General features: G+C 30.2%; 1 protein-coding gene across 1 annotated transcript in view; it reads right to left on the bottom strand.

Moving 5' to 3' along the window:
* Positions 1 to 12174, bottom strand: part of LOC135957080 (carboxypeptidase M) — a 31657-nt gene that overhangs the window by 14876 nt on the left and 4607 nt on the right. The window contains exon 3 of the mRNA XM_065507746.1: positions 9619 to 9806. Coding sequence (XP_065363818.1) covers positions 9619 to 9806 — 188 coding nt within the window. The remainder of the gene's footprint in view (positions 1 to 9618; positions 9807 to 12174) is intronic.

The raw sequence follows: 12174 nt of genomic DNA on the forward strand, positions 1-12174 counted from the left end.
CCGCTAAAATTGCTCTTTCTTTTTCCGACATTTTGCTTGCTACCAAAAATATGGCCATTGCTGAATGTTTCGCTATGTTACATGTTGGATCTTCAACCGCTTGAAGGTATAATGGCAATTTCAATGCCGAATGAGCGGTTCGGCAACCATCCAGCAGCGTCGCCGCTATTCCAGAAAAAGCAACTGCTACAGCAATTTCTGATCTTGCACGAACTGAAGCCAGAATCAATCAGTGTTTAAAAAGCTGCGATAACTAACAAATTTTTAACTGTTGCTACAACTACTGCTTCAAAAAAGTTATATAGCGGTAGCAGTAGCATTTGTCTTTTTTCGTTTTCTTGTTTTTTTAAAACTACTGCTACCTTCAAAATATAAAACTCGTAACAGAGCAGTAGTAATAAAACATGAATTGTAAATGGAGTAGTAGCATAAAAATACAAATCATTAATACTGCTCTATATCGAGTTTTAATTTTTAAGGTAGCAGTCAAAATAAATTAATAAAGTAGCGACAGTACTACAACAAATACAACATTTACAAAAACCACAAGCAATTTTGTTTTTGGTTTAAGGTCTGAGCTGTCAAAGTTGCCTGTTGTTGTTTTTGCTTTTGGGCTTGTTGTATTTTCCGCCACAACAACCACAAGTGAATTGACAGTTCAGACCAAAGTAAAAAAAATAGTCAGCTGTTCTACTGAGTCTACTTTATTAATTTACTTTGGTAGCAGTAAAGTAGCAGTTGATGCAGCAGTTAAGGTAGCTATAAAAGTAGTCAAAAAATAAAATCTTCAGTCATAACACCAAAATTGACAGAATTAAACAGTGTGTGTTGTTTTTGTTTTGAGAGAGTTTGAAAGAATTATTCGATTTTATTCGTCTCAGAAAGATCGTGTTTACTGTGTGCAGTGTTGCCAGACAAAGTTTACCTCATGTCCCCAATTTGGAAGTCGATGTCCCCAAAAAATCCCCATTTCAAAATTTAAATCCCCAAGTTTGTACCCGTAAGTTTATATGTATTTTTAAAAAAACAAAATTAAAAAAAAAACTTATATTATATTGTTAATACAAAATTTTACTATTGTCCGTTTTACAAAAAGTTGATTCATCGATTTTGGAACAACTTGTTTAGAAGATATTATTTTTTAGGACTCCTTGAGAAATCAAGAGTTTTTAATATTCGATTTTTAAAATGTAGGGGTTTGAATTTTTTATCCCAAAAAATTATGTTTTTTTAAAAAATGTAAATTCAGTTCACCTTTTAGTACATAATTAAGATTCGAATTTAGAACTTTAACTTAATTTGCAATACAATTGATATATAAGATGGATACTGTATTCGATTATAGCCATGTCCGTCTGACTGTCTATCTGTAGAAATCAACTTTCCGAAGCCCCCAAATAACTTACATACCCGATTCATACATCAATATCTCCGGAATTCTTCCGGCTCGGTTGCTGTTTAAAATCTAGAAAATCGGTCCAGATATAAGGAAAAAACCAGGACAACCTCTATTTTTGACCTATATCTAGATTACTATGACCATAGTATGTTGGACCCATTGTAGGGTCAAAAACGGAAAAAATATTTTTTAACCCGATTTTTTTTCACCAAATTTTTTTCACCAAATTTTTTTTTACTAAATATTAAAAAAAAATTTTAAAAAAAAATTTAAATTTAAAAAACAATTTGAAAAAAAAAATTTAAAAAATGTTGCCTCTAAAAAGCCTTTAAGGCGCTGAGGCATAATTTATAATTTGAATTTTTTGTAATGAATAAAGAAAAAAACCCTTAAAAAAAATTAAAAAAACTACTTTTAAAAATAAAAATTAATTTTGTTTACTTAAAAATATTTAAAATTTTTATTTTGAAGTATAATTTGGTGAAGGGTATATAAGATTCGGCACAGCCGAGTTTTTCAGTGCTATATAATTTTTCTTATTTAAATGATGATAGAATTATGGTAGCAATACTAAATGTCAAACAATTATCGATAATTTTGCATAAAACAGGTGTTCAACCAAAACAAAAATTTGTACGTTTTACCCAATAAAAAAATTAAAGTTTATTAAAAAATAAAATTATTGGTAAGAAAATGGACAAAGAAGACACCGCATCGGAAGTGGAGTTTTTGCTTTGGAGTTTATGAAACTTAAATAAATTTTAAATAACTAACGTTGGCCATTTAAGTACCATTTAAAAGAGCACTGAAAAACTCATTGAAATAGAACATAAAGATAATTAATATTTAAATACGAATTCAAAAAATAGCTCTTAGAGAATGATTCAGCTTTGTATTTTTAGCAAGAATTTAAAACAATTTAACATCTGTGAACATTTTTTGAAACCTTTTTTTAATTTTTAGATTATCAAAGTAAATTGTGGCCTGGGAGCAAAAAAAGTCTCGAAATGCATATCTAAAATTTTTGTCATTTTCGTCAAATTCTGAAGAAATGTAATTAACATTTTTAATTACCGATACAAGCACTATAAAATTTAAATAAAGAATGTCTAAAAATGTAAAATCCCCAAAAATGCATGTAAATCCCCAAATTTTGTTAAAATCCCCAAATCCCTCCCCACGAAATTCTGTCCCCAAAAAAATCTTGAAATCCCCAGTTTGGGGACAAATCCCCACATCTGGCTACACTGACTGTGTGTATAACAAAAAAAGCCGAACTTTTGTTTACAACACGACCAACACCCACAAATATACATTCACAACAACAACACATAATATAATTTTTTGGCTGAAGATTTTTATTTTTGACTTATTTTATTGCTACCTCAACTGCTACTTAGGTGCTACTTCAACTGCTACTTAATTGCTACTTCTTCTACTACCTCAACTGCTACTTCTATTACTACTAAATTTTAAAAGTAGCAGAATTAATAAAAAACTAATGACTGCTACATCAAAACTTTTTCTTTTTTAAGGTAGCAATAGAAAATAAATTACTCTGCTACTTTTAAATTTTTATTTTATTAGTACTACTACACCATTTCCAATTGTATTTCAGAAGTTTCTAATTGTATTTCAGAAATTTCCAATTGAATTTCAGAAATTTCTAATTATATTTCAGAAAATTCCAATTCAATTTCAGAAATTTCCATTTATATTTCAGAAATTTCCATTTATATTTCAGAAATTTCCAATTATATTTCAGAAATTTCTAATTATATTTCAGAATTTTCTAATTATATTTCAGAATTATCCATTTATATTTCAGAAATTTCTAATTGTATTTCAGAAATTTCCAATTATATTTCAGAATTTTCCAATTGTATTTCAGAAATTTCCATTTGTGTTTCAGAATTTTTATTTTATACTTAAAAAGTTTCCAATTGTATTTCAGAATTTTCCAATTGTATTTCAGAAATATCCATTTGTATTTCAGAAAATTCTAATAGCAATACCAATGGATATTTCTGAAATACAAATAGAAAATTCTGAAATACAATTGGAAAATTCTGAAATACAATTAGAAAAATTTTAAATATAAATTAAAAATTCTGAAATACAAATGGAAATTTCTGAAATACAATTGGAAAATTCTGAAATACAATTAGAAAATTCTGAAATACAATTAGAAAGTTCTGAAATATAATTGGAATATTCTGAAATATAATTAGAAAATTCTGAAATATAATTAGAAATTTCTGAAATATAATTGGAAATTTCTGAAATATAAATGGAAATTTCTGAAATATAAATGGAAATTTCTGAAATTGAATTGGAATTTTCTGAAATACAATTAGAAACTTCTGAAATACAATTGGAAATGGTGTACAACTACTGCTACCAAAATGTGAAGGTAGTAGTAGTAATTATTGACTCCGAGTTTTTATTAATTTTTTTACTAGACTACTTGTGTTTTTTCGTTGCTACTTGTAGTCTAGTTTTTTAAACACTGGAATCAATGATATGAGGAATGTCTGTCAGTGCCACCAGACACATCAAGGAAAAACATGCCAACATTTCCATCATCAATTGTGTTCATCACCGTATCGTACACTTTTTTTTGTTGAGGATTCAATAAAGGTACAATCGTTCGAACAAATTGGCTTAATGCATTTGTGTCGTATTCTCGTTCACGCTGCAATACTCGTTCGAACGATTGCGATCTCTGAGTAAAGTAACGTACGTGCAAACGCGTCACTTTGAAACTGGTCAATGATGTCGCTGGTGGGTTTTGAGCACGTTGATCAGCATTTGCTGCAGGGAAATAATCTCGTTGACCGTTCGTGAATGCGAAATGAGAATATATGCCATATCGCCTCATTGCGGTTTTGAAGACCAAAACCGCAATGTCACTGCATTTGGTGACATATTTGCAGATGGACTTCACTGAATTACAATACTCCACGTTACAAGGCGCCTTCAATGTTTAGGAAAGAAGTGGCGAATGCGGAACAACCCAAGATCACCACTCAAACTTCGTGGATAACGCTTGGAACAATTACCGTTGACCATTCACGCTGATTGTGGGTTAAACATAAAATCATAAACATTAAACATAAAAACATAAACGTAAAATCACTGCATACAAAATGTATGTGCAAAATAATTGTTTTCATAATTTTTTTTTCGGGAATTTTCTTGGGTATTCTTCTTGTTTGGCCGGAGACCAGACGTTCTTGAGTTATAAGCGTAGTAACTAACATCATTTTCTTTTATTTATATACTTGCTAACCCGGCAAACGTTGTTTTGCCTTCAAATTGCAGAAAATTTGTGGTCAATGGTCCAATTGATTCTATTTGCTGGATGGGTTGCGGTCGGGAACGAAATCAATCCATTCGATGCGTCGAAAGCAACACGGCCATTACCAATAGTAAGCAGTTGATTGGAGAACAGTTCGGCAGATGGATCGTTTTGCAATGCAACTCGCATGTTTGTTGTCAGCTGAAGTTTCTTCACATAACGCCACAATGTCAATTATTCTCATCGGCAGCGGTCGATCTAGGTAATACTGGTAGTGTTTGCCGGAAATCGCCTGAGAGTAAATCAATGCACCGCCAAAACGTCTTGCGTCATTACGTCATTAAGCGACATTGTGCATTCGTCCCAGATAAAGATTTTTCTTGCTACCAAAACATTGGCCATTGCTAAATGTTTCGCTATGTTACATCTTGGTTATTCAACCGCTTGCAGGTTTAATGGTAATTTAAACGCCGAATGAGCGGTTCGACAACCTTCCAGCATGATGTCGACCCACTAACATACGCCTGCAATAGTCGCAAGTAAAAGCATTCATCATTCTTCGGATGAACTGTACAAATACGGCCAAGAGCTTCAGAAGAACGCACATCCGGATGACCAGGATCTTCAGCGTCTTGCTTTCGATGTTGTAATTTCTTCGATGAAGCATTCGAAGTAGAGATGAGCGATCCCGTGATTTTTGAAGAACGTCGTTCTCAGTGAACGTAATTTATAAATCACTGTCCTTTAAAACATTGACCGTGATCACGTTTTGTCTATGTTAAGCAAAATAACAATTATGTTAAGAAGAACACATTATTGCTCAATTCACAAGGTATCCTACCATGTCATATTGCCATAATGTCCTAATATTTCACAATTGTTTGAAAAGTTTTTCAAGCAAAAAAATTCCCTAAAATAATACTACTTTGTATGCTAAGTTTATTGTGTTATCGTAACCAACCAGCAGAGACCTGCCCCGAACGCATAAGAGTCGGTTAAGCCGTGCCGCCAACTATTAAAAAACTATACTTTTTGCTTACAAAAAAGTGCTGCATTTCTAACCCTTTGATAAAATTGAGGGTGAAACATGTAGCAGATATTCAGGGTTTTAGGGTAACATTATTAGAAAAGAACACGACCAAACTACATTTTTTTCAGAAAAGAACACAAAGAATGGTAAAAGACAGAATAAATGCTGCATTTATGCCAGATAAGAAAACACCATTAGTTTCCCATTTGTGCAAAATTTGCGCGACGTGTTTCAAGTTTATACAGAAAATGTATATTTGATAAAAATGTCAAATAAAAATAAATTCAACAAAAGTTTTAACAATTTTTTATTTTAAATTGTATAAATTATACACATCAGACCTTTCTACAAACAATGAAGTTTTAGTAGCAACATATGCTGATGCCACAGCTATCTTAGCTGCAAGTGATTCAACTACTTACTCATGCATCATATGTAGTACAAAAGTACATTAACACCTTTTATGATTGGTCTATTAAATTTAACATTAAAATAAATTGTAGTAAATCCCAACACATTACGTTTACGCTAAGAAAAGGAGACAGTTCACCGGTAAAAATTGGTAACGAAAATATTCCCCACACAAATTGTGTTAAATATCTGGGATTACATCTGGACAGAAGACTCACTTGGAATAGTCATATTAAAAACAAAAGACTTCAGCTCAATTATAAATTTAAAAAAATTTATTGGCTTCTGCGTCCTAAATCACAACTTAGTATAGAAAATAAATTACTAACATACAAATCAATTTTAAAGCCTATATGGCTATATGATATTCACCTATGGGGAACTGCAAGAAACTCTAACATCGAAATACTGCAAAGATTTCAATCAAAAACATTACGCATGATACTAGATTCACAATGGTATATCAGAAATGACATAATAGACAATCATCTCAAAGTACCGAAAATAAAAGATGAAATAAAACGATTCTCTGAGAAATATTTACGTTACCAGTGAATGTTGGAAAATATAAAGGAACGACATTTAACAGTATGTTGAAAAATGTGAAAGTACAATATTAAAAGTACATGTTACTACAGTTGTTCCTGTGATTTTACAAAAACGTTACCAGTGAATGTTGAAAAATATAAAGGAACGACATTTAACAGTATGTTGAAAAATATAAAAGAACAACATAAATGTACCTGTTACTTGCTATATTCAGTAACTGTTGTTACCAGTGATTTTCAATCACAGTGATTAAATCACGGGTATGGAAATATCGCTCAACTCTAATTCGAAGTGTAATAACGCGGCATCTCTGAGTAAAGTAATGTACATGCAAACGGATCACTTTGACAAATCGAGAAGGAACTGGTCAATGCTGTCGCTGGTGGGTTTTGAGCACGTTGGCCGTTCTCCAGATGCACTGCCAAATGTGTAACAGTCGGATAGCGTTCGTGAATGGGAAATGAGAATATAGGCCAAATCGCCGCGATTACAAAAACAATTGTCACACAAATTTGGTGGGAAAACAATTGTCGCAAAAAATGACCACAAAGTAACGTAAACATAAATGTCATCTATCATGAAGATGGCGTCGAAAAATCCCTCCATACAAAATGTATGGGAAAATAAATTTTCTTCATAATTTGTTTTTTCGTGGATATTTCTGGAATTTTCTTGTGTATTCTTCTTGTCGGGCCGAAAACCAGTCCGAATAGTTGCGAATAATCGAAATCGGTCCAGGCATTCTTGAGTTATATGCGTAGTAATTACCATCACTTTCTTTTATATGTACATATATATACATAGATTATAGTTAATTTCAAAAATTTGATTTGCTGGTATCATCATTTTTCTGAAGGTTTTTAAGTAATAAAAAATAATGGCGTTTTTTTTGGAAAATTTTCACTCCTGGTGGTGGTTCAACGCACCTAAAGACGCGTATTTTCAGCACATTTTTCTGTAGAGCTAAAACTGTTGAATATATGGCAAATTTGATTTCACCAGTCGATTCTGCATTAAAAAATAATACAATTGATGTTTTTTGAATCCTTAAAAATTGTTCCAAAAACCACAACAGGGAGAGCAAATCTCAAAAAAAAATAAAAAAAAAATTTTGTTTTTTTAAACATGCTCGAGAAAAGGTATTCTTTCTATTACTAACCATTAAAAAGTTATGAGGCTTCAAAGTTATTTATTTAACAAGAAAATAATAATTGGTAAAAAAAAGTTTAGAAATTTTTGTATTAGTTTGCCTTAACAAAACGTTTTTAAAGCCACATAACTTTTTAACGAGTTGTGATAGAAAGGAAATATTGGTACCGTTTCCATAAGCTTAAAATGCCATTTCATCGCGCACGTTTTAAAAATCTAAAATTTTTGTTTTTATTTTTTAATAAAAATTGTAGTAATTTTTAATGCAGAATCGACTGGTGAAATCAGATTTGCAATATATTAAACCGTTTTATGTGCTCAAAGAAAAATGTGCTTAAAATCCGCGTCTTTAGGTGCGTTGAACCACCACAATGAGTGAAAAATTTCCAAAAAAAATGACGCCATTATTTTTATTTACGCCAGAAAATTAGGCTTGAGAATGTTCCGCAAATTTATCCAGGAGTGTTAGGTCTACATTTTTTCTGAATGAACCAACTTCGAAAAAAATCCTAATAAGATTTATTTCCTTAAATTTAAAAGAAAAATGTCATTACCACCACCTAATTTTTTCCAAGAATTGGTGAAAAATAAAAATATATAATTTCAAAACTTTCAAAAGAGGTATTTGTGATGAAATTCTGACAAAAAATAATAAATTTAGACGTAAAAGTAATAAATAGTACAGCGAATCTGTTTTTTTTATAATTAAGTTTATTAATATCAAATGAGTTTATTCGATGTTATACAATTTTATATATAGCAAAATTTGTCACAAATAGTGTAGATAGTTATTTTTCATCAATCATTAGAAAAAAAAATCAAAAAGAACAAATTTTGCTAAGAGCAATAGGTAATAAGTTGCATGGATGAGAAAAAACACATGTTGCCAAATGTAAAATGTTGACCCCCTCTAACTATGAATTACTATCCAATTGGAATAACCTTTCTGCAAAATTCATCTCGATCGGGAGACATCGGTTTTAACAATTTGATCACTTCACATGAAATCCCCCATATAATAATATGAAAATTTAATTTAATTTTTCACAAAATCTATTGGGGGACAATACTGTTCACATGTGACTTCGTTCAGATGTGATTCATAAAACGTATACAAGTTCCGTTAGTTTCAGAGTGAGTTACCAGATAATAGTAAATAGAGTGCTTAAGAATTAACAAAAAGAAAATATAATCAGAACAATTGTTATGTGCAAGAAATAATGTGTAAACTAAAATTTCATCTATTCGTGAACACTTTTGTCTTCTACTGTTCATCTTTAAGATGGAAAAAAGTTTTTTTTTATATATATTGCTAATTATAGTACATATTGTTGTACATTTTTATAATTTTGAGCCAATTATACTATTTACAGTCTGTATAAATACAATTTACTTTTCGACATACTTTGCTACCGTTTGGCCACACTCTTTATTTTGATTTTATTTTTAATCCCGTAAAATCTCGGTAATATTTTACACGAATTCCGGGATCGGGATTTCTAGATTGGCATCCCTAGTATCGGCTCAGAAAGGGAAAATAATTGTATTTTTTTTGGATATCGATAACAAGTGTTATTGAAAATTGCTTCTCTTCTTTGATTGTAACGTAATCGTAATTATTTATATTTCTAAAAATATATGCTAGATAATAAACTATTCGATTTATTAAAAATTCCACCACAATGAAACAGTGATTTGCAAATAAATGGGGGGATAGATTTTAAAGATGATTGATAGTATGATGCAATGATTTTTCTTATAAACTATCAATATACTTACTAGCATTCGGCGTGTTATCATATGGATAACTTGCAACTAAAGCACCACCATGTAAACTACCACTTAAAACAAATTGAATTTTAGAAATCCAATCCTTTACTGCATCTGTTTCTGGCTGTCCCCTCTTATTGTTTTGTTTAAAATAATCTGGAAAATTTCGATTCAAATCAAAACCACGGGCATTATATCTGTAATAAGTAAAATTAAAAAAAAATCAATTAAAATTTTTCGTTCTTTAAATCATTGATATATTTAATATTTTTTTATAACTATGGGCAATTCCACGAGAATGACAACCACGACTGAAAAAACAAAAACCCTTGAAACTTTTATTCAAGATGATTTGAATAGGAGAAAACACTAAAATGTTACTATGTGAAAGTATTTAGAGTTTATTACAACACTTTAAGGGCAAAAATAATAGTTTAAACTGACTATATTTAATTTTGAGTATGTTTTAGGCTAAAATTGCGGCGAAAACTAAGCTCCCATTTAGCATGTAGTATGAAATGAATATGACTCTGATTGTTTTTTGGCTATTATCAAATTGTTTATTGAAACCGAATATAGAGTAACTTCGGGTATTGTGGACTATGCGTCTAATGTGGACCAGTGTCTTTTTTCAGAAACTATTGAAGGTATGATAAAACTGATTTGTCGTACATTTTACAATTTGTTTGAAACGACAATTGCACATTTGCTTTCATGAGTTATTGATATGTTGACTTTTTATTCTTGTATTGAAATTAATGCGCCTGCTCAACATTTTTTTCGGCGCAAGTAAGAAACAAAATTTGGTACAGTTACTTGGTAGAATTTAATGTTTGGTTGTTTTATATAGTTAAAGTGGACACGTAGTTTTGCATATATTTGGTAAGAATTTAAGCACATTTAGATTATTAGGTAAAAATAACTTTTTACCACTGTAACCCAAGTTCGTGTAATGTGGACCACTTAAATTACTTGATTATGTACTACTGGTCCATATTACCCGACAATAACTATGTACTTTGTAAGCAATCTATCTAAGCCAAGAACGCGACTTTTTAGTTTGTATTAATAAAAATATATTGAAATTAAATTTTTTAATCATTCATGATTAGCTGGTTCATGAATTTTATGTATTAAATACTAGTCCACATTACCCTCATATAGTGGTCCATATTACCCTCCAATTTTTTTAATGCTGATTTTTGGGTTCCTTAAAATATTTTCACATAAATTTTTTATCCTTTAACGGAAAAAATTTTCAACTGCAAAAACCATTAGAGAATACATTAGCTAATTTATTGCTTCACAACTCTTTTAATATCCATATATATTGTGGCCAAAATTTAGAAAAAACAAAACGGTAGTCCACATTACCCGAAGTTACTCTATATTTTCTATTTATTTTTTTAGTTTTTGTATACATACATATATTTACAGAATATATACTTTTTTAGTATAATGGAAAAATCTGTCACGTACGTTATGTCACGTGAGATATTAAATTTTATTTATTATAAAATCATCCAAAGATTGTTTTTATTTAAATTTGACGGATTGTAAAAGCTAAATATTTGGTTTAGTGTAAGAAATTAAAAGAAAAAGTAACGCCTCTCACGATTCGCAAATGTTTGCATATTTCTACATGTACCTCAAAATTATTTCCGTTTTATGTCACGTACGATATAGTCTTATTTTCCTTGATATTTTTCGAATGAACTTATTGTTTTTTTTAAATGGAACATAAAGACCAAATTATTTTTCAGATGCTCTTATTTTTGCAAAATCTATTCCACTCTATAGGCGTACAAATGTCACGTACTATGATATGGAATTGCCCATATGTAAGTGTATTTTAAATAATACATATCGTCACCTAAAATGAAAAATAGCGTAACAACAAAAATATGAAAATCGAATGTTTGATAGATAATGAGAATAAGTTAAGAAATAAAAACAAAATGCCACAAAGACCACAGGCATAGTTAGCGGGGGTCACATTTAGTGTTTATAAAAAACCGACTTTTTAAAAAACCGGTTTGTCGGTTAACCGAAAAATGGCCTTTTTTAAAAAACCAGTTTTTCGGTTAACCGACATCGAAAAAACCGGTTAAACCGGTTAACCGTCATATATGTGTAGAAAACATAAAATGTACAATAAAATATATACAGCTTTAAATTTTTTAATTTTTAAGGACCTATAAGATGTAAACACACTTCCACTTAGCTGTGATTATTTGTTATTATAAAAAACTCCATTATCAGATTTCATAAATATTTCAAATAATGAATTTTAGAACGTTTTTTGTCTCTCCTGTAATATTTCTGAAAAGCTAAATACACTAATGAAGTCGAATTTATTGAAGGAAGGTATGTACATCGAATTCAATTTAACGTTTGGTAAGATCATCACTAAGTTTTTAATGAATCATTAGTAAGATTTAGCCTAAACTTATAGAATTATGCGGAATGTAATTTTAATTTTTAATATGTAGTTTCATTATGTGCAGAAAAGTTTTTAAGTAAACTCATCGTCCTCTATTATTTAGAATCATTGTAATTCTTAAA

Source organism: Calliphora vicina, chromosome 4, assembly GCF_958450345.1.
Source record: "Calliphora vicina chromosome 4, idCalVici1.1, whole genome shotgun sequence".
NCBI classification, from domain to species: domain Eukaryota; kingdom Metazoa; phylum Arthropoda; class Insecta; order Diptera; family Calliphoridae; genus Calliphora; species Calliphora vicina.